This window comes from Seriola aureovittata, chromosome 9 (genome assembly GCF_021018895.1).
Source record: "Seriola aureovittata isolate HTS-2021-v1 ecotype China chromosome 9, ASM2101889v1, whole genome shotgun sequence".
Classification (NCBI taxonomy): domain Eukaryota; kingdom Metazoa; phylum Chordata; class Actinopteri; order Carangiformes; family Carangidae; genus Seriola; species Seriola aureovittata.
The window spans coordinates 11,994,301-12,018,198 of record NC_079372.1 but is presented as its reverse complement, the minus strand read 5'-3'; the positions used below and the strand labels follow the sequence as shown (position 1 = coordinate 12,018,198).

Here is a 23,898-nt window from a genome sequence, read left to right as displayed (position 1 = left end):
CCTTTATCTCCTTTAACTTTAGTGTTTGGGTTCACTCTTACAATCAGCACTGCTTTCCAGCCGCTGCAGCAGGCAGCTGTTTTCAGTGAAGAAGCTGAGAAAAAGTACCTGTATGCTACCAAACAGCAGACAGAAAAAGTCAGTGACTATCTGATGAACATAGTGGAGCATTAAGCAGCTGAAGAGTGAGATACTTTATGGGAGTTGATGGAGACTAAATCGCAGATACGGGGGTGAATATTGGACTTAAATTCACCAGGTGGCCAGAAACACCTCTTTAAATGAACACCGGTGTTTATTGTGCAAATAATGTAAATTGGCAACTAAAATATTCATCATGTCAACTTTTTAAGATAAGATGGATAAAACCCTTACCTGTATGCGGTCAGGTACACCTGTGCTGTCCATACGACTGGCCACGTTGACTGTGTTTCCCCAAATATCATATTGAGGCTTCCGTGCCCCAATAACCCCTGCTACCACAGGTCCAATGTTCAGACCTGGGAATGAGACAAAAAACAAACCGAAAGCTGCCATGTTACTACTTACTACTGTTAATTCTTTTCATTTTTGTGATGTCTCAACGAGAAAGCAGTAATTCTCCCCACCTATCTTCATCTGGAAGTTGTTGAAAGAGTGCTCGTTGATGTATTTCATCTGCTCCCTCAGTCTCATGGCATAGTCGGCCAGTGCAGTAATATGGGTACGGCCCTCCTTGTCGTAGGTGGAGTCATTGAGACCGGAGGCCGCCATGTAAGTGGAACCAATGGTCTTGATCTTTTCTAGCTGCCTGTATTTCTCTTCACTGATGATCTGAGACATGAAAAAAAACAAATGACACAAAGTGATTACATTGGTACAATTTACAAATAATCACATCTGCAGAATGACAACGACACGCAGAGCTTTACAAATACGCCTCAACGAGCTTTACCTCGTCAAAGTCAGCGATGATCTCGTTGAGCAGCCGAAGACACTCCACTCCCTCGTTGTTGGCCTCCAACTCCACGTAGAACTCTGAGAAATTGCTGATGGAGGCGAACATGACGGCCACGCACTCACAAGACTGGTAGTACAGCTCGTCGTTACGTCGCTCTCGCGCCAAGAAGTGAGCGGCTACGTCTTTCGGCAGGATATTATGGAGGAGGCGACGATTGTAGGCTTGCAGCTCCTCCATCTCCTCCTTCTCTTCTGTGGCCTGGGAGTGGAGGTTCTTTATTAGATATATTTAGCTTTTGCAGCAGTGTGAAGAGATGCTGTTCGAAGTTAACATGGTCAGATGACGCACTTTCGTGGTGTAGCACTGCACATACCTGTAATTTCCACAGGAAGTCGAGGCGTGCAGTAGATTCAACTTGCTGGGCGTGCAGGTACAGTGCCAGGACAAAAACTGTGAGGATGACTGGAGTCATGACCCTCAGGGACACTTTGGTCACAACAAATGGGCTGCAAAGAGACAGATTCATGGTCTAATGAAAAGCAGATTCTATGAACTGGGAAAACTGTTCGAAGAAGTACTCAGATCTTTAACTTAACCTCCTAGGACCTGGCGTCCACATATGTGGACCTCACATTTTGGGTTCTCTAGACCACAATACTAACTTTTTTCAACAAGGGCCTGGTGAGGATATTATACTGCCACTCAGTAATCGAAATTTAAAACTAATGTCCTCATATGCGGACATCATTTTTCTCAGGTCCCAATCAGCCTAAATAGCAAAGAGAAATTAAAAATGCACGCCATGCAAGAGTTCGGGTCTTAGGAGGTTAAGTGAAAGTAGTAATACCACAGCGTAGAAACACTCTGGTGAATAATACATTCAAAATTTACCTACATAATAATTAGCATAAAAAACATACTTAAAGTACCAAACGTAAAAGCACTTATTATGTACTATGACCCATTTCAATATAGTGACTATTATATTATTGGATTATAATTAGCGCAACATTAATGTGTACATCATACAAAAGTGAGGCAAGCTTTCGCCACTTTATACTACTGGATAGCTTATAAATTTCAGGGGATAAATAAAATCCTATCTCAATCTATAATAAAAATCATAAAGTCATAAAAAAAGTGACTAATAATGTGGCGTTGAAATATATGTAGTGTAATACAATATTTCCCTCTGTAGTGGAGTAGAAATATAAAACATCAGGAAATGGAAATGCTTGTAAATTACAAGTACCTCAAAATTGTACCTAAGTACTTAAAAGTAAATGTACTTAATTACTTTCCATCACGGACAGAGAGTTTACTAAAGACGCTGAAATGATAAGAAGATAAAAACCATCAAAAGTAACACTGAATTTAATCTTACCACTGGTTTGTAGTTTCATTGAAACTGGACCTGATAGAACAAGAATGAAAAAAAACAATTCTGATAAATACAAATAAGGCAAATAATCACCATGATATTATTTTTAAGTGTTTCTTTTTAATCTAAATACAAATTTAAGATCTTACCATTGAGCACTAGTTTCATTTAAATCACTAGAAAGAGAAAAAACTATTATTAGAACAAATACAAAACATCATCATGTATTGTTTTAATGCACAATATATAATTCTTGCATATATAGGGTCAATCTGGACTGGTTATTGTTTGAAAACTATTGATGTCAGTGTCAAAATCACAGCTGATTTTCATACCAATACTAATCAATGCTTTCTTTTTATACCTTGCTTCAAGGTATAGAAACAGTTTTAAAACCCCAAGAAAAAATTCCAAATTGCTCAATGTATCAGAGTTAAATAAAGAACTTTACCTGAATAAAATGAATGACAAAGTTCAAAAGTTTCTTGATATAGATCAGGAAATATGGGATTAAAGAAAAGGTAAATAAGTTTGATGCCAACTTTCAACACTTTCTGATGATTGAGCGAGGGAAATGGGTTAGGGAAATGTGAAAGTGAAAATAGAGAAGAAGCTTTATTTGCCATCTAAATTTACACAAACAACATAAACTGGTCTCCTGCTCTCCTCATAATCATCCAGCCTGTGGCACTTACATGGCATTGGAGGTGACAAAGAGGTCTGCGTTGTCGAATAGTGCTACTTGTGGCCACTCCACCAGCAGCAGGAAGGTGAGCTGGATGAGCAGCATGAGGGCCAGCTTCCCTATGCTGCTGATCTGCAGGAACACTGAGCAGGCCAGCAGCGTCAGCAGCACACTGTAGCTGAAATACTGGCACAAGGAGGAGACAGCAGCATCACAGAGAGGTATTATCAACAACAGATCTCAGAAAAACACAAATGCAAATGTGACATTTTCTTTTGAAAATGGTTCGTCCAGTTGGACCGGGGACACGAACGTTGAAATGGTGACATACAATGGACTTACCTCTGGAAAGGGGCAGGAGGGGCCTTGGCTCGGACAGATCTCTAGACCCCCCTCAATGGACACATTCAAGCTGCGGATCAGACAGGGCGTCACCAGGCCTGCAGAGGTGTTCATCTTCTCTGCAACGCATGTCGCCAAGCTTGTAGTGTCACAAGCAAACTGCAGTGAAACACACACACGTATGTATTTAGCATGATTGGTATACTGTATGGATATGCTCTCTGTGTACGTCCATATTAAGCTCATTAAATTTATAAACATCTTTTTTCAGCCCTTTTTCCAGACTAACACAGTGTTTATCGCCCACCTAAACAGAGGCTTTATCAGTCTGCCTCCAAACTGCATGTTGTTCAAGCGTTTCATTGTGGGCAGAGAATATGGACGCAGGAAAACACAGGAAAACTGTGTTTTAAAATATATAGATGAAGTTGGTGTGTTTGGGTAGCAATTTCTTTGATCTTACCATATTAACAAAGGCAGAGATGAAGACAAGGATAATGGTGAATACTCCAACCAGCGTGCTGTTGGTGCGAGACTGGACAATCTTCTTTGAAACAGTCTGCATTGCAGCTGGAAAGAGCTACAACATACAGCCAAGATAAATGATTTACACACATTACACACTAAATATACAGTGAATGCACAAAAATATGAGCAAAGACTTTGTTAATGTATCTTGATAAGCTCCACTACCTTGATGCAGGAGTATATGGCACAGATGAAAAGGATGTTGGCGAGTATGAAGAAGATACTGATGTAGATCCCCAGCATGACTGGGGTGCTGCAGGAAAGAACACAGAAATGCCATTATAACTAAATGTTTCATACCATTTCACAACTAACCTGGTGTGTTTGTCTGTTTGGTTTGGTTCATTTGGACTGTGGAGAGGTGTAAAAGCTGTCAATCAAACTCTGGTTAGATCCAGTGACAACTCAGTTATTTTTGTTGTTGTTTTTTGGTGTGAAAGTAAAAAAGACCAACCACAGGACTGTGTTAAAGTAGATGTTAGAAAAGTACAGATTACTGCATTTCTCTCTCTACATTTGTACTACGACTGAATCGTATTGCTATTATTTTGGCAGATATTGCGATAGCGAGTCACGATTTCAGTTGGAGCTGTCAGTTTTGCATTTCATTTTCACTGAAAAAAAATATACAAATGATAATGATGTGATCTTTGTTGGGTTTTGTACTAAACAAGCAGGTTCCCTTCAGTCTGGAGAATATGATTTGTAGGCCGGTGGCATCTCTGCAACCACGTTTCTTCATTTATGTCTGTTGTGACATATTTGACTATACTATTACTACTACATAGAAAATTGCATTTGGCCATATATATATATATATATATATATATATATACACACACACACACACAAACACAGTATATTGATTTTGATAATATTTCAATTAATTGTTTGATTAAAGTCAAACTTTGTGTATGATTTAATAAAGGGTTGTACCACAACAAGTCTGCAGTTGTAAATGGTATTAATAATCAGCCCCTCCCACTTTGCACCTTTTAATAAGTCAGTGTGAACGTCAACCGGACCACAACTACAACATAACAATGTATAATTTTTTAATTGGTCCAGACCAAATGAACCAAACTACAGGTGTGAAAGAACCATTAGACACATTTCAGTATGGTATTACGTGAATGTGCGAAGTACTCACTGTGGAAAGATAACAATCTGTATGAAGGATATGAAGCAGAACACTAGCAGAGTACAAGCAACATAGCCTCCAAATCGATCGTCCACCTTCTTGGAATACTGCGACAGGAACAAGGAGAAGACAAGAATCCGAATGAGCAACAGCCGATTTTCATACATACATTATATTTAAGTTGAAGAAGCACGGAAAATAATCAGGAGTCTTAGTGTGGACCTTTTTCTCCAGGCTGGAGGTCTGGAAGGTGAGTAGGAACTTCTTGACATGGTCTTTCCTTAGCTGGTCAATGCTGCGAGCGTCAATGGCTCGCCCGAGAAATTCATCCACCTCATCCTCCGGGTTCATGGCCTCCTGAACACCACGGCTGAAACAGAAGAAAGGACACAGATCAGGCAGGAGATAAAGGGAACAGCAGTTTCCCTTCACACATGATCATTTGTGTGTAAGCATTAAGAAGCAGTACTCACTTGTCTTTACTGGAGGTCTCATCGATCCCCTGAAGAAGAACGCAAACAGACAAAAATTAAGTCTCTTACAGAGAACCTGCAGTCTGGCTCTGTCACCATGTAGGAGTGTGTTGACGCTGAGTCTCACCATTTGTCTGAAGACTTTAGAGTCTTTGGTCCTGGAGAAGGTCCTGTCAGGGACCCAGCGTGGCATCAGCCCCTCATTAGAGTTGGCTCTCGTCCGCTGCATCTTCGCCATCATCGCCTTCTCCTCCTTCTGCTCAGAGGGAACAACATTAAGGCTTGACCAACTGTTTTCATGCAACACAACACACAGTGCATGATAATAGAAAGTCACTAAATAGAACTTCTTTATGTTACAGTCATTCACCAACATTAGACTGTGTTCAGACCAGCTGTACCCTGTGTGAACTAATTCAGCCCTCTCATTTAATTGAATGGGAGCTGTAGTGTGTGTGTCTCATAATCTTAGAAACCACTTCAAACTCATGGACCTGCTACTAACCAACACAGCCCCTTACAGTTTGGGCCGTTTTTGTTCTGAACAACTAATAAAGCAACAAAACTCCACTTGTTTACTCAGTGCAGGGGTACACATACTGTATCTGTGGATTATTTTGGGCCCATTTATAGGGTTCTTTTAGCCTCAATTAATTTTTTTTATTTTTTCAGATTTGTAAACCTCTTTTGTTTGTACTGACCCGTTTCTGGCTGCAGCCAAGGACCAGGAAGGTCTCGATGCTGTTCTCCTTCAGATATGCATTCCTCTCACCCCCAAAACCTGGCTCCACCTCATAGTCTCCATTAAGATACTGCAGTGTGGCCTTAGTGATGTGGATCCGCCTACAGAGACAAAATGACCAGGTGTGACTGTTTTTTCCTTTGCATAACTTAATTGGTGAATGCAGAACAGGGGAAGGACATCATATGAAATAAATAATATGAATTATAATTCATCTCTAATTTAAACATCAAATATGCTTCACAACATCTTCCAGAGAGTGGCAGTTTCTGACTCCAGGGATTGTTCAGGGAAACATAGAAACTTTACACATCATTTGAAAAAAGTCTGAAATTGGGCTTATTGTTGACACTGTTGACAATAAATCGCCACATTAATCGATAATGAAAATAATCATTAATTGCAGCCCTTCTATAAATGGATGTGGATCTGTGCTTATTTCTCTCACCCTGCTTTGCCGCCCGCTTCCATGTGATTCGCCAGTGTGACATCGTTTGACCACACATCAAACTGCCACTTCCTGAGTCCCAGCACGCCGCAGTGCACACGCCCGCTGTGAATGCCAACACGCATGTTAACGTTGACCCCTGTCACCTCGCGCACCAACCTGCAAAAAAAAAAAAAAAAAAAACCCACCACAGAATATCAGTGTCTCTTCTACAACAAGAGAAGAACAAATATACAGTGAACAAACTAACCCCCTCAACAAACACCACACACACAAGCAAACAGTATTTCTACTCACGAGATGGCCTCTATCATGTCCACACCCATCTCCACACAGCAGTGGGCGTGGTCAGCCCGGGGTTCAGGCAGCCCAGACACACAGTAATAACAATCACCCAAAATTTTAATACGTAGACAGTGGTTCTCCTGAGAAAGGAGCAGGGAGCAACAGAGAGAAAAGGGAGCACAAAGAAGAAGGAAAGAAAAAAATGTATGTGTTGTAAATGTGTCTGAGATTACAGAAAATTAAAGGAACATTTTTTAAGATCAATACCACGCTCATATCAGCCAGTTAAAGGGTAGATTCCCAAATTTTCAAGCTGGTCTTAAATCTATAGTCAGGTGCAGATATAAACCCTGAAACAGGTTTTGCTGGCTGTAAACATAATCACACACTTTGTTGAATGAAAGTGATCTGTGTAAAAATACATTTCACAGTCTACCGAAAGTTAATATGAGGCTTCTGTTTAGTACAAAATTCCTAGCTGCGTCTAACTCAGACTGCTGAAGCTTCATATTAGCGTCTTAACTTCTGAATCTATTTTTACACAGAATGAGTGTCTCCCATCACTGACACTGAAATTGATTTGACAGTGGTTCTCTTCATGAACAATACCAATGAATACAAGTTCCTGTGGACACCTGACTATTGTTTTAAGACAAACTTCAGAAACTGTGAAGCTACCCCGTAAGGATGAAACTGGAGCCAAGAGACTGTTAGCTTAGCTTAACTTAGCAGAAAGACTGGAGGCAGGGGAAACAGCTGACCTGCTAACAGCTCTGCCCAAATCTAAAAAAATCTGCCTTTCACCACCTCTAAAGCTATTTCCCAAAACGTTAAACTATACCTCTGAGAACACATGACTCAATATGTGTAAGATGCAGACAGAGTAGAAAGGAGACCGTGACTCCCTACCGATGCCAGCTTGTCGAAACGGGCAAAGAGTTCATTGAGTGTCATGACCAGCTCCTGAGCTGTACACTGAGAGGCCAGGCTGGTAAAACCCTCGATGTCTGCAAACAGAATACTGTGGACGAGATCAAGAGGTGCAAAGACAGGGTGAGACAAAGAGAAACAACAAACATACTATTCATCCCTAATTATACCCCTGTTCACACAGGATAAACATTACAGGAGGAGGTGGATAACAAAATATTTCACCTCCCATTTTTAATTATTATTTACTGGTACTTAATAATTAAAAAAAAAAAGTAATTTAATTATTAGCAGGGAGTTGCAAACTATGTCAATGTCTTTGTCTGATTGTTGATTAAGCTACAACAGATGTATGAAATGTAATTGTTGCTGTTTTTATCATTGCTGAGAGAAAGACTGAAATCACCCCACCTCCTCTCGAGGGATAAATCCAGCCCAGTTACTCTGGTTTTTCAAATATCTTCAGAGGTTTAGTTTCAAAGTTTGTGTATCTCTGTTTGCATTATGTCACTATCACGGCTGTTGACCTTGAGAGAGGTTGACCTTAAAGTCTTCTGAAGGAGATGTGTGATAGTGTAACGTGTGTGTGTGTGTGTGTGTGTGTGTGTGTGTGTGTGAGAAAGGGAGCGAGGGACTGTGTGCAGTGTGTTTGCTCAGTGCTGTAATTGAATGTGTGCTGAAGCTCTCCATCTTTAGGGATTATCTTATCTTGGCTGGTGGTGATTAAGTATTCCCTCACTAATGTTAATTAGCCTCCACTCTGCCAAACCACTCTACCCTCTTCTGACTCAGTGAGTGTGCGTGCGTGCGTGCGTGCATATAAATCGGTTTTAGGAAGAATTAGGGAAAATGTTTGTTTTGGGTTCAGATTTACAGGATTGAGCAATACATCTACATCATTCATTTTTATGTTTTGAGGATGCCATTACATGACACGATATGCTATTCTTTATAGTACTGACCTTATGCCACCTGTCCATCGTTTCATTTGTTCCATTTCTGGTTTTGTCTTTTAACTTTCCGTCACTATGACAGACTAAAGTACATACAAGCAAAAAAGTTGCGGCCCTGACCGGTTCACACAGGCTGCTTTATACACTTTATATTTCACAAAGTTGGGAACACGTGTCCTCATTTATGGGAAGATCTGACGACACAACATCCACCAAAAGCACTAGATTAAAAACACAATCTGCAGTAGTACATTAGCTTGATGTGTAAAACACTGATGTTGAAGTTGTTAATAAGGGATTTAAGTTAAAAATTTAAGTTATAAAAATTGCAGTTGCCACAAACGATCACTAAACCTGCTGATTTTTGATTTGTTGGTCTGGAAGCTAATTTATAAATATGAATTAAAATACAAGTTTTGCCCAACTTTGTAATGTAATATATATTTTATTGATAATATAATTTGGAATAATTTGCTTTTCAGCCCATGTCGTAGAGAAACTGGACTGTATAACTAAAACCATTTGAATCTCCACTGTGACTCTGTGTTTTGGATGAACAAATACTAAAACATGTGTACTAACACACATTTTTTATTTATTTATTTTTTTTTTTAGTATATTTTTGGGGGATTTTTATGCCTTTATTCGACAGGACAGTAGAGAGACAGGAAACGGGGAGGCAGAGAGGGGGAATGACATGCAGTAAAGGCCGTTCGATGCGGGACTCGAACCGGGGCCGACTGCAGCGAGGACTGTAGCCTCTACACTGCTTAGACCATTATGCCCTAACACACATTTTAAACAGCCTCCGGTACAAGTTCTGTTATGATAACATATTGTAATAAAACACAATAGAACAGAAATACCGACACTCTGATCAGTCCCCATGACTATTATAACAGGAACATGTAGCTGATCCAGTTAGCACCATTATGTAAATAGCTGTCAGTGTTTGTCAAACCGCTGTAGACAAAAGTTTCTTCACACTCTGTTAGTCCTTCACGCTGGACATTAGATTATATACCTATTCAAATATTTGCTAAAATGTAGGTGGAAGGTGAGCACAAGCAGCATGGTCAATCTACACAATGCAGTACATTCCCACTTCTGGAGCTTACAGGAAGTTGAAAGACAAAATAAGAGTTTGCTTGTTGCTGAAATAATGTACTGTATCTGAAACTGACTGTACGGCCCCACAAAGAGAGTTCCTGCAGAAGCAGTGAGGCTGAGAAAAAACTGGGTTTAACGTTCTCAGGCTGGACAACAAACTGACAACAGTTAGTTAGGGAGGCTGTTATGTTTTGATTTTTATGTCTTTTTAGGCTGATTATTTTACCCCCCAAAAATTTGTATTACCTTAGAATTAGCACACAATATCTACCAAAAACCAAAAAGGTTGTTCTCTCAGCTTCTTTATCAATTTTAACCAATTTATTTAAGAAAATTGACTTCAGTTTGATAATAATTTACAGCCCATAGCTTATGAGAATCAACTGTCTCTGTGTTTAAGTTCCTGTTAATATTTATCTTTAAGTCAATATATTACATTTATCTATAACTTAATACATTTAAGTATCTGTTATCCACCTAATTTCATGGAAATGGTTCTCATAATTTTTTGCTGGTATTTAGTTGTTAATTACAAGGATATTTCCAAAAAAGGCAGACACAATTTGGCACTAATTATAAGGGAAATGGAGAAAGTGTCATTATCTACAGTTATCAAGTACCCGCTCCTTATATTCATGTTTTCAAGAAAAAAAAAAAAGGAAATCATGTAGCGGGCAAGTAAAAAATAGTTCATAAACACATGTCAATATCCGAATTTCCTAGAATGACAAAAGAATTCTCCACTTTGAATCGTCATGCATCATCTAACTGATGTTTATGCTGCATATCAGTTGAATTGAATACTTACCTGTAGTTTTCAGCTGCAATGGAAATTTCTTAATACAGTGTTTCAAACTGATGTGACATTTAACAAATAAAACACAATGACTTTACAAACATATTTCTACCTAATTTCCACAGACAAGTAAAATAAAGTGACTCAGTGTGACACACTTCCTGTCTTATCAGGAATTTTTCTTAAAATTTCTAAGAAGGTCTGATGGATACTGCCTATGAGCTATTTTCACCTACATACTACAAACGGTTTCTTAAAATTGTGATTACTAGTAAGTGTAGACATTTAAAAACACTTTTCCCATATAATTAGTAACAAATTCATTTTTCATGTACATATATTGTGTATATTGTATTTATTAGTGTATATTGGTATAATTTTTGTTGTATATTTCCATAGATGTTTTATTCTATAGATGTTTATTTTCTGCTGTGGTAAATGAATTTCCCAGTTGTTGGATAAATAGAGTTAATCTAATCTAAATCTAAAAAGTATCAGCCTGTCTTGGAAATATCCTTGTCATTAACATCTAAATATCAGCTAATTTTTGGCTAATTATGAGGAAAAGTTCCAGGAAATTACTTTGCAGGTTGTAACTCAGGTTTGACTAAATATATAGTTCCTGTGTTTTGCTATTGTAGAGCAGTAATACAGAAAACAAAGATGAGTCAGTGGATGAAATTATAATTCATGTGTAAAACATGAAATAAAGCACTGAGGCCAAGTGCCACGTCTGACCTGACATTGTCGTGTTTCTGGATATAGATCTTATGAAACATCATGTCTTCCTTCTTGGCATTGATGTCAGCCTTCATCTCCATGGCAACATGCCTTGGCAACACTGACAGCAACAGACGTTCCTGGAAAACACAGAAAAAAAAGAAACAAAGTGCAGATTGTCATTCACAATATTGTTTATCTGAAGTCTGTCAAGTGTGTGTTCTTCTTCTAATCATGTGACAAGAATTTTGGGGTTTGGATGTAAGAGCATGTCCACATTCAACCAGTTAAATTTGTAAACATGTCTCTTTCTTGTCTCAGCCTTCTGTCCAGATTCCAACATAACCCCCAGAGTGTAAATATAACACTGTAACTACAGACTCCAGATGTTTTAGGAAACTATTGGGCCTTATAAAAGTTGAAAGTACGTATTTGTGACCTATTTTTGAAGATTTATTTCTCTAGTAGGAAAGTACTGAGAGACAGACAAACAACTGTTATTTGCGAAAACATAGAAAATGTAACATAGAGCCCTATCCTTAAGTTTAGACTAATAAATTCTGTTACTTCTAAACAGCATAAAAAATAGTGACTGAAAATATACCCTCCATTCACTGTGCTGTTCCTCTTCAATAACCTTTTTTGACGTATTTTTGGTGCATTTTTATGTCTCTGCGTCAGCGACAGCCATGGCCGAAGGAATTATGTTTTCGGGTTGTCCGTTCATACGGATGTACAAGATATCTCAGCAACACTTTCTTCAAATTTGGTACAAACATTAACTTGAACTCAAGGATGATTAGATTTTGGTGGTCAGAATTCATACGCTAATTATGACACAATTTAACACAAATGTCTAATAGGATAAAATGATGAAGTGATGACATTTTATATCCAAACAGTCTAAGGTCAACTTCACTGTCACATCATAATGTTCCCCAAAAACACTTCTGGCAAATTATTCAATGCTGTAACTCAACAGAAAGGGAGATTGTGACCATATATCTGTAATGTAACTGATTGAGGGAGGCATACATCCGAGTAATTCAAGTTTGCCTTTATGAGACACCCAACAGAAAAGAGGTGACGGGAACTTATGGAAGACAGCGTTGTCATGACAACAATTCACGGTCGACATCTTAGGGTTGGTTCATGGTCTATCAAAATAAGTTTTGAACGTGGGGATGATGGCACACATTTCCAGTCTCTCCAGGAACGTATGGACGGATGGATGTTGCATTTGGTTGTTCACATGAAAAGTGCCACAAATGAGTACCAGATGAAAAAAGAGAGCTAGAGTACAATGCCTGGTGCCTCTCACACCTCCATACAACTGGCCAATTACAGAATGATTGTTGGATCATCAGTTTCAGAAAGTTACCGCCCCTCTAATCTGACTGATCTGGTTTTATTTGTCTAAACCACTAGCATGTCCCACTTGTGTTTGTGCAGTTATCTAGACAAACATGAAAGATGAGGCATCACATCAGGCTAGAAAAAGCTTCCGCTTCAGTTACAGTCTATCTTATAAAATAAGTAGTAAATGTCAGGTTTTGGTGTTGGCTCCTAGAATCAAAGAGCAGGGTCATTTTACAATCTCTCCACTTTCCAGATTCCAAACAAAGATCAAATCAAAAGTCATTTAACAGCATAAATCTTAAGTCCCGGGTCAGGCCTAACCAGGCATGGAGCAGTGAAGATCTGTGCCTCCTGTGTCTCCCTCTGCTGCTGCTGTTGCTCATTGCACCATCTGATGCATGTTCAGTCAGCCCCAGCACCACCACAGTATCCACCTGCAGGCTCTGACTTTAGACCTGCTGTCATCACTCCCCAATCTGTCTGTGTGCCAGTGCAGCTACAGGGAGTGATGAGGTCAAACATTAATTATTGTTATTCACAAGTAAATAAACTTTTCTATGTGAGTTGACTGACTCACTTGACCTTATGAAGCAGTTCGCATATCAGCCATGAAGTGACCACTCCACATTAAATGCAGTTTCTTTGCTAGTATCATCGTGAAATTCAGTGTTTCTGCGTTTCTCTAGATATTGCAGCATGTTTCTAGCTTTAGAGTTGCTAGGCTTGCTAGTTAATTCAAGTCTGTTTATATAGTACGTCTTTTAGAGTTAACATAGTTCAATCTGCAGGGATTTCTAACAGCTTGTATAACGTGTTTTGCTGCCACAAAAGGAAATAAATTCCTGACTAGTGAAAATGAGTCGAAAGTCTCTCCAGATGTTTTTATTGCAGAAATGAATCGGATACCGAATCAACTGTCCAACAGCCAGAAATATCACTGAATGTCAGGATGAAGAGCTCAAACAGCTCAAACCGAAAAATGCTAACTGTCAGAATGAGGAATTAGCTGAACTTGATAACAGACTTAGACAAATATGAAAAAAAGACATCAAAGAAACACACAAGGTTTCTTGAGTCTTTGAATAAATTAAATAAAGTCAGGGTCCTAACTATCTTTATTTTTGAATCAATAATTTGATACACTCTGCAACCAACAGTCTGACATTTACACCACGGCAACAACAACAATGCTTCTGAATAACCATCTCACAAAAGACCAGCATGTTATTCTGTACATATTGGCATATTGCACACTGGTACTGGCAGGTGTATTTACTTTAAAGTAAAGTACTTTACATAAAAGTAAATTATAAATAATAACGATAAAAACAATATATACATAGATGTATAAATACGAGTTACAAAGTGACAAACAGCTTCGGGTCTGGTTTCTATCAAAGACTCAGTAACCAGTGAAAAGGCAGACATGAGCAAACGCTCCTTGGGTTTGAACGCAGCAGTTGTATACATACTGCATCTTGCCAATGACCTTTGTGTGTGACCTCGCTTTACGACAATTTCCTCATTTTGCATGTAGGTCCCACTCTCCTAACAGATGTCCATTTTTATGTTTCCCACAATGTGTTTTTTTTCCCCCTTGTTCTGGCCCTACACGTCAGCTACGTAAGTCTATTCCCGTAGCCTTAAAGATACCCACAAAGTTTCTTGATTCTTTGTTTGTTTGTTTACAAGTTTGTTTATTGCTGTTGCCTAGAAGGGCGATTGTGGGGATGAGAATATACTCAAAGTCAGAGCAGATACATTTATTGTAAATTACTCATCAGTTTATTATTGTGGGATATTTCTTTTGTGGTAGTTGTTAAGATCATTATATCGCTCAGCCCTGTATATACATATAGACATGTGTGCACACGCAGGCCTACCTGTTGCTGATTCTCCCTCTGCAGGTGTAGTCTGGCCTGGATGTATCCTCTGGTCTCCTGGAAAGCTTGTCTCTGAGAAACCTCAGCAGGGTAGTGGGTACAGATTCCAATGATGTTGGTGCAGAGGAAGATCAGGACGTTAGCACTCACCTGAAGAGAGGAGAGGGGAAGGAGAGAGAAGTAGAAAACAAGTTTAAGATGAGACAGAGGAAGGAGGACACTGCTAATTCTGTGAGATAACAGAGGGAGAAACTCATAAAAGTAAGCAGGTATAAAGCAGATCACTGAGAGTACCGTCTCATCAAACTGTACAAGGGATTTATTTCTTATGCATGTTTGTAGTTGTTATTGCTTCCTGGAAAAAATGGTTTCATGAATCAAAAACTCAGAAAAGTACACAAGACAATGTCTTTGAAACAAGCCTGGTTTCATTGACAATCAGAGTGACAGTAACGCAGACAGAGACAGACAGAGGTAGGCTCACAGGACATCTCAAGTGCTTAGCTTTTACGGAAAATCCTTACATAAAGAAATAAATAAAAACATTACCAAGTGACAGGCTTTTATTGCCCTCTTTGTTAGGGTTAAATTATGAGATTACTGGCATGCATTTCATTCTCCTGTTTACCTCTTTTGTGAAACATTTCTGTTCTCTATCTCTCTCAGGAGACTGTATGTGCATTAAAGTCACAGTGAAAACTAAGGTAGAGCATCTTTATCTCCTGTAATGTGACATTTTTCTGTGTGAAACTGAATGGGTGAAGTTTAGTTACTAGAGGTATTTAAATCAAATCCTCAGATCTAAAGTATGCAGGGCGTAGTAAATATGGTGATGCGATACGAAGCTGCAGAGGACCGTTCAACCTTTGACCAGGAGGAGGAGGATAAGGGATAAATCTACAAATTAGACTTCAGCCACATTCTTCGTTCACCTTATAAATACATATGTTTATCCTAAATCCACATATTTGTGTCAAAGCACATACTTTTAAATACACCAGTTAAATTTTGCTCTTGTCCTTTACAACTGCCTTTACTTGCAGCTGTGTGTGCCTAATCTATACTTTCAAATGACACACACACACACACACACACACACACACACACACACACACACACACACTTCCTCTCACAGGAAATAGTACTGTTTGTGGGTTCAGTCGTCCCCTTTGCTCCTCAAAGTCCAATGACCGCTTAATAATTTTTATAGAGCGCTAGTCTGCTGCTGTCTGTTGAGATGCGTCAGTGGTTTAATGTGCTGCTGCAAAAACTATCCCCAACTGCATCGTGGGAATTGCTGTTGCTCCATTATAGGGCCACTTCCTTAAGAGATGGGCTCTTGTTTACAGCCTGGATGTGGCACTCTTCACTCCAGAGGCTACACTGGACACTAACAAAGGTTGAGAGCGGACCAGAAGGAAGCCCGGAGATGATACATCCTGTATCAAGAAAAGAACTAATGTGAAGCCTCGATTCAAACATTACCCTGTAGTCTTTGGATGAGATTGATTTCTAAAGCAAATCTCCTTTCTCCTTCTTTTCTTTCTACAGTATTTATGATCTACAGTTGAATCCAGTTTTTGGGTTTGTAGCCAGAATCTACGAAACACTGACACCTTCTGGGTAAAAATGGAAGTACACAAAGGTCAAGGGGTTATGTTCAAGTCAATACCATACTGTACCTTCAGTTCACATTTTAAAACAAAAAACAACAACACATGAAGGAAAAGGTTAGCTCGTATTACAGTACATGTTCACTGGTATCAACTTTTACTCCTGTAATATTTGCATCTTCTGTTTGAGCTGCTATCTCACAATCCTTAAATGAATGCAATTCACATACTTTTGTGATCTTTTAATAACTGCAATGAACTCTGAATCAGACAATTAAGAAATAAAAAATTTAAACCACTGAAATATAGGAAAAATTCAGGAATAGGTCTCGTTGTTGTTGTTGTGTCTGTAGATCAAATTGTTTTGGTTTTTTTTTTTAAACTTTTTTGTTGCTAATCTGGTTTCCAGAATTATAACCTTTTTCAGCACAATCCAGGTCGTTTTGGATTACTTGTGAAGTACACCTTTTGCTTTTAAGATCCACTGTTCTGCCTTAGAAGTTCATCAACCTCAAGTGTTTTGTCTATAGATCACCATGCTTCCTTTACTTTTGAAGTTTTGCTGGAAAGGCTGTCCAAACATGTATAAAAATAGTCAAAATGTTGTATCTCAGAGCGACCAGCCTGCAGTTTAGAAATTATCTGAGCAAGATAAAAGTCTGCGTGTATCTTTACACACTTGTCCTCCTTGAAACTGCCCATGACCAGAGCTTTTCAACCATCCTAATATTAGTCGAACGAAAGTTGTTGGCATGTAAAATGAAGAGAATGGATGAAAAAAAAAAAATACTATTACTATACTAAATATATACTTCTCTGCTACAAGATAATCTGAGAATAACAATAGAGGGTAAAGGTGACTCAAGATGACATAGTGTGCACAGTATCACCGACACAAGAATAGAAACAGATGGGAAATGGGCCGATGAGTTTAAAAAAGAAAGCTAACAAGGGGTAGGGTAAAAAAAATAAACAAGCGCCATAATGGACAACTCAGATAAACTAGAAGAATGACAGATGTTGAGAGTAGGAAGGAAATTAGTGGTAAGGATGAGGAAGGAAAAAGACAATGTGAGGACAACAAGAGAAAGAAGAGTAGGAGCGAGGGAGATCTGCGTGAGAGAGACAGACAGAGAGCAGGACAGATATGGGCCACAGTGACATTAGGCAGATGGCTCAGAGCGCTCAGCTCTGTTTACATTACTCTCACTGTTCAAGCAAAAACAGCCATGAGACAAAAGTGAAACCTGCAGCACGATGTGTGTTTGCAGGTGAATACCTCCTGTCAGTCCATGTGTGTGCGCAGTCAATACTTTCATGTGTGGATATGCGTTTTCTCTCCATATGCAAACTGTAAGTACTACTGTAAGTATTTATCTGGTGAGATTCGCTCAACATGTGTATCACACTCCATGTGTGTGAACTCACAGGCTCAAACTAATTGCTTGCTTTTCTCAAGAGGGCAAGGGCTAGTGGGTTTACAGAGTACACAGTAAGGTCCTGTGTTTACGCAACAGCACTCCACCTCTTTAGGAGCTCTGCTTGGCAGCGTTTACCTGCTACCTGTACACGCTGCCACGCTCCCAGTGCAAGGCCACTGCACCTGCTCGTGTCCTCTGTGCTCAACAACACACTCATTTATCAAAACTCATCACTTATTACCTTATCCTGCTGCCCTTTCCCTTGCTGGTGGTTCCAGCACCATTATAATCATACCACTATGCATTATGATCTTCATTGCTCACTCCCTGTCAGGTGGGGATCATGACTGAGTTACCAATATGATTATGGCCTACTAAAAGGGTTGTGTTCAGTTTGTGAAGACTAAAATAAACCAGGAATTGAACATCACGTCACTGGAACATCACATAGTTTTTTTTTTTGCCATAAAAGCAGTCGTCATTTCCCCCAGGGGGGAGGGGGGGGCATGATGGAAGCAGCCAGCCAGTCTGAAGAGGACCTCAGTCTAATCCCTGGATATCAAAATGGCATTATGTAAGAGCTGCTCTGATCTAGACAGGACAGGCAAAACAACAGTAATACTGGCTATTCAGCACAACATAGATTAAAATGTGTTTTGCCACAAAAAGCCCCCAGCAGCTTAGGGAGGATATACAGGCTTAATCAATAAATGATCAACATGGCTCTATGGATGCATTGCTGAATAAATCAACAACTCTATATATAGTATGTAATGATGCACAGCACTATTACCCTCTGAAGGAGAGGTGCAAGTATAAAAACAATGGGTCTTACGTTTGAATATCTCACTCAGCATAAACATCATATAGCTTCAATGAAGAGCTAGAACAAGCTGATACGGAAATGATGTGCCATACTGTCAGATAATGCAAAATCAGATGATTTTAACAACCTTAAAGCTACTCAAGGGGGAAATTAAAGTGCAAAACTGCATGTTATGGGATTAATAATTGCATTTTTTTTCTTGTGATTATTGCCAAAATTGTGAGAATGTCATCAAGACAAAGAAGTCATATTTGTGAAAAGATTTCTTATAGTTAGGAGATGTTATCTTCTATTTGAGAGACACCTGACACTTGCAAAAAACTAAATTCACCCCCTTATCTAACATGAGATTCTTTATTTACAGTATATATATTAATTATATCATCTTAATATATAAAACATTAAACTTTGATTAATAATTATTTGAAACGTTCACTTCATCAGGACTTTTTATTTTATATCTTATAATAATAAAAGTTATCATAATTAATCTTGAGGGGAGCATGAAGGTACAACTCTTCAGGACAATCGTTAAGAGTTATTTCACAAAAAACTACAAATGTCAACCTCAAAGAAAAGTCAGGTCAGTTAATTTCATGTTAATCTAATCATGATAGTTGTTGAGATATTTCAGTCTGACCGACAGACTGACAGATGATCTGTAGAGCCGCGTTGCTGCCATGGCTCAACGGTAATGGTAAACAAGTGGAAATCTGTGACAATGATAGTGGTGGTATAAGTAGGGAATACAAATGTCCAAACAAACAAGAGGCAAATGTAACGATGATATCCACCTGCCCATCATTGGTAATACCTTAGCAGCAACACTATACCTTCCCTCCACATCCAAACACTCATCACCACGCTACATCTCACATCTCACGAAAGCCCTCTGGAGGCATCATCTTTACGCTGGACGAGCAAACGAGGATGGGAGGGGGGGATAATGGAATATTCAGAAACTTTATTTATAATTTTTCTCCTCCTTTATGATGGATTTAGCACAGCAGCTATTTACTTTAGCAGGAAGTCTGTGGTCCTGACAGTGAGTCTATAAACATTGACTTTTAAGGCCATCAGGCCCTTTTTCAGTCTGGGAAAGAGTTTAAAGAGGAGAGAGCAATGTGGGAGAATGTGGAACATTTAACAGCACCCTACAAGACAAACACGAATCTAATGTATCAGGAGGAAATCATTTAAAGCAGATATAATCCAGTTTACACTCACAATGGATCATATGGCTACTTGCACGTGAAAAAAGTCGCTCATTGAGATGAATCCACAGAGAATTATCACCCACTCTGCAACTCTCCTTGGCTTTATAGCATCTATTTAGTGTTCTGGTTCACTCTCACTACTCTCAGCATCACGTCTGGTAACAACAGGCAGCTGTTTTCAGCTTTAAAAATCCAATTTACTCGCAGATAAAAAGCCACACATTTCCCTCAGAAGTTGGTGAAGACCCGAAACAGAGATAAAATTTGATTTATATTAGCCAGCTGGCCAGAAACATGGCTCAAAATGAAATGATAATTTTGCTCTGTGTTAGGGGGATTATTTAACTTTATGTTAGCTAGATGTGTAAATAAGCAACAGTTTGTCAATAGGTTTTCCATATCAACTTAAAATGCTATGATATGCGAGTGTTGCATTCACAGCTTATTTCTGTTGCCCCCAAGTGGCAAAGAAATCTGATTCTGTAGGGTCAACATAAAAGACAAAGGGAAAAACAGAACAAGAAACAGACTGCCAGTGCAGTGAAATAACAAACAATCCTCTCCAAGACAGACAGTAGGATGTGACTAATTACCAGCACTAGAAGCCAGTTCCATCTCAAACCACACAATCTATATAGTATAGTACAAAGTTCCAGTGTCTCTTTTCTTTTCTTCTCAGCTTGTTCACACAGCACAGCAGTAGGTGACCTGCCCCCTCCTTTAATCTCCCCCATCCTGCTCTCCATCCCACTTAACAATACTCAGCCAACACCCAGACGCTGCTCACAGGAAGGTGAGTGTGCCAGTGTGTGAGCAAGCAGATGCACAAACCTGGCAGGTCAGGGAAGATTTTTAACATTTTCCCTTGGCATCTGTTGTTGCTACTGCAGCACTTCATTTATTCAGACCCCGTGCAAGTGGGGTCAGTTGACAGGATGAAAAGTTCAGAAGGCTGCAAAATGAAATGACAGAAACAAACACTTAAGTTACTTTCAGGACACGCAATGTGCATGCCAACACTGGGATGCTTCACAGTGTAATTCACACTTTAAATCCCTTTACTTACGTCTGTTAGCAAGAAAAGAAATCAATCAGATACATTTCCCAAGACACACGCTATGAAGAGCTAGAAAAGGTGTATAGCTTTTTCTAGCTCTTTATGCTTATGGCCAGTCAGTTCAGAAGTTATTGTTGCAAACACAAGATTTGTGATAATGTGTATGCAGGCATTATGTTCTCGTCTTGAAGCCAGCAGTCATCATGTATGGAAGATGGAGATGTGATGATGATTGTGATTTTATATAGAACTCAATGTTGTTGAAGAGTCTCTTTCTCTCTGCTTCTTTATCAGGCTTGTGAAAGGTTCTGCTTAGTGTTGGCCCGAGACTCACACCCACAGAGACTGTGAATTATCAGAGATGGCAGTGCAGCTTTCACTTAGCAACTATCACCCACATTCCACAGCCTCCCTCCAAAGACCTGCAGTCCACCCCCCCAGGTTCATGGAGGGTGCAGTGTGGGGACCTGGTGAAAGAGGGGGTATGGGTGGGCTCATGACTTTTGCCTTAGAAGCTCATTACAGCGACATTCCCCAGTGACAACATACTATACCCGTGACTAGTTTGCAACTTAACCACTACATCTGCAAATAACAGTTGTTTTGAGGGGAAGATGAAAAAACCAACAGCAGTAACAACCAACAACAGAGACCCCCACCCTCTGGAACGCCCTCCTGAAACACATTTGTGACTGTACCAACCTGTCCACATTCAAAAAAACTACCCAAAACTCACCTTTTTAGACCTGCTTTTAAAGTTTGATAAAAGCATCTTTGAGCATCTTGATCTATCTGTAAATAAAATGTATGAATTATTATTTTTACCATTAGTATTATGAACTTTCATAAGAATGTATGACTCTGAATAAAATCAGAAATGATTACAATTCTTGTAATAATGTATAAAGGTAGAGCAGAGTGCAGCACCAGGACAGTGATCAGTGTAAACACCCTGGTAACATTAGAGTAATGATGTAGCGAGCTAGATAGTGAGACATGCTAACGATCGCTAAGAGCATTCCAACAAACAAACACACTGTTTAATCTGTTTCTTACACTTGTGCTCTTGTGGCTTTGGTTTTGGAGAGGCTAAAAAAAAAATGTCCACCCTTAATACTCTTTTAAAGCTGAATATTGCTCATACTAAAACCCCACAGCTTTAGCATGTGGAGAACTCCGAAGCACTGCCTGGTTACTGTTGCTAAGCTATGATGGACTACAGCTGCAATGATCGGCCGGTTAACTGATTAGTAGATAGACGGAAAACAATCAACAACTAATCGATTAATTGAAAATAATCAACAAGCAGACCAGAGAGGTCATTTAAATACAATAAGAACAATATTTCTCGCTGACGTGGAATAAATCATTAAGCCGGACAGTACTGTCCAGTGAACCTCGCAGAGAATAAGACACTGAAGTATAAGACCTTTTCTCCAGAGGGAGCCATGACTGATGGGATATTGTTGTTGAAACGGGGCCAACAAGAGTGCAAGCCAGAGCTCATTGGTCTTTGAGGAACATCTGGAACTCCTTAGAACATCTGTGTTAGATCAGGCTCTGTAAAACACACTCTAGCACCCAAAACACAATGACAGGGCTTTACTCGTGACAAAATACAAGAGTCTGTCCTGTAGGTTACCCCTTATCTTTGCCTGAGAGCGTTGGTTATTTATTTCCATATTCTTTCATTTATTTTCTCCTGCCTCCTCACGCTCCTGCTCGCACTCGCTGTCACTTTTAGCCTTTGTTACAGTGTGTGTGTGTGTGTGTGTGTGTGTGTGTGTGTGGGGTGCCAGGCAGCTGCTGGGTTTGTGTACTCAGCCTGAGCCTCATGTCTACACACAGCTCGCACTGCCCTTATCTGAAATGACCAGAACCACATCAACAGATAAAAGAGTCAAGCCCCGCCTGCTCACTCTGCTCCCGCACTCGGTCGGTTGGTCTATACTATACACTGTCTGGAGGTGAGACAAACTACAAGCATACATTTGTTTCTTACCCTGGAAATACTTCACGTGAAAAAAATAATCTTTTAAGCTGCAGAGAACACAGTAACCTGTGCAGTCTAGTCATTTCTGAAAATGAGATTCGGTAAATTTATGATGAACGACAGGACAGAGTTTTGTCCTTTCTCAGGAAATCATTTTCCAGGACATTTCCAGAACAACATCAATCAAACTGTTTAAAGGTATTTTTAGTTTCTAAACGCTGTCATCATTGTGACTGACAAGAAGCAGCGTCATTTAAACAAAACAAAACTTTGTCATGTGAGGGCACAAAATTTAATACATGTTCTCTAATACACAAGTTCATAGTTCTTCAGTTGCAATCATATTTTTCTCATTTTCAAAGTTGTTCACATTGCAGTGAGTAACAAGTCTCCACTGATTTTGTTCCTCTGCCACACAAACATAAAGCAGCACCACTTACATGCTCTTAAACTGTGAATGTAAACAGTCTGAATTCCCATCGCAGTCTTTTACATGCACTTACATCAGGGGAAGAGAAACGTTAAAGGAAATGTTGACTTGTGTAAACATCTTGGATATATGGATCAGAAAAACAAAAATCCTCTTTCACATAATAAGACTGGGGTAAAGTCCAGTCCATGAAACAGTAAATATAAATTATGGACACTTATGAATAAGCATCATTTCACTTATTGTACATCCAGAGATAATTTACAGTGAGAGATTTGTTCCAACAGCAGACAATAAAACATCTTAATTTTTTTATTTTTTTTTTAAATGAACTAATTCAGTCATAATAGATGCAGTTTACGCTCGACTCCATTAGCAACTGGGCTCTTGCAGTCTGAAGGAAGTGGTGTATTTTTGTCTAAATCAACATGTGATAAATAACATAAATCACAAAGGATGAAAGGAAATGAGCAACTGATATTATATATTATTGTGTGTGTTCCTCTAACGGCAGGAAATGTTGTAAATGTGTGGCAATTGTTTCTGTTCCTTAAAGTGTAATTTATACAGAAAGTTCCAGTCACAACATATTTTATTACAACAAACATGTTTTTTAAAGCTAAAA

At 39.1% G+C, this 23,898-nt stretch overlaps 1 protein-coding gene across 2 annotated transcripts in view; it reads right to left on the bottom strand.

Moving 5' to 3' along the window:
* The window catches only part of LOC130174754 (adenylate cyclase type 6-like), a 46,223-nt gene that overhangs the window by 3,541 nt on the left and 18,784 nt on the right, over positions 1 to 23,898 (bottom strand). For both annotated transcript variants that reach the window (XM_056384946.1, XM_056384947.1), the window contains 20 exons: positions 14,717 to 14,866; positions 11,493 to 11,614; positions 7,875 to 7,986; positions 6,978 to 7,105; positions 6,681 to 6,839; positions 6,192 to 6,333; positions 5,618 to 5,746; positions 5,491 to 5,519; positions 5,240 to 5,387; positions 5,027 to 5,124; positions 4,042 to 4,129; positions 3,812 to 3,928; positions 3,349 to 3,507; positions 3,017 to 3,192; positions 2,471 to 2,497; positions 2,325 to 2,354; positions 1,314 to 1,446; positions 935 to 1,198; positions 609 to 813; positions 376 to 500 (listed from right to left, as the gene is read on the bottom strand). In XM_056384946.1, coding sequence (XP_056240921.1) covers positions 376 to 500; positions 609 to 813; positions 935 to 1,198; positions 1,314 to 1,446; positions 2,325 to 2,354; positions 2,471 to 2,497; positions 3,017 to 3,192; positions 3,349 to 3,507; positions 3,812 to 3,928; positions 4,042 to 4,129; positions 5,027 to 5,124; positions 5,240 to 5,387; positions 5,491 to 5,519; positions 5,618 to 5,746; positions 6,192 to 6,333; positions 6,681 to 6,839; positions 6,978 to 7,105; positions 7,875 to 7,986; positions 11,493 to 11,614; positions 14,717 to 14,866 — 2,541 coding nt within the window. The remainder of the gene's footprint in view (positions 1 to 375; positions 501 to 608; positions 814 to 934; positions 1,199 to 1,313; positions 1,447 to 2,324; positions 2,355 to 2,470; positions 2,498 to 3,016; positions 3,193 to 3,348; positions 3,508 to 3,811; positions 3,929 to 4,041; positions 4,130 to 5,026; positions 5,125 to 5,239; positions 5,388 to 5,490; positions 5,520 to 5,617; positions 5,747 to 6,191; positions 6,334 to 6,680; positions 6,840 to 6,977; positions 7,106 to 7,874; positions 7,987 to 11,492; positions 11,615 to 14,716; positions 14,867 to 23,898) is intronic.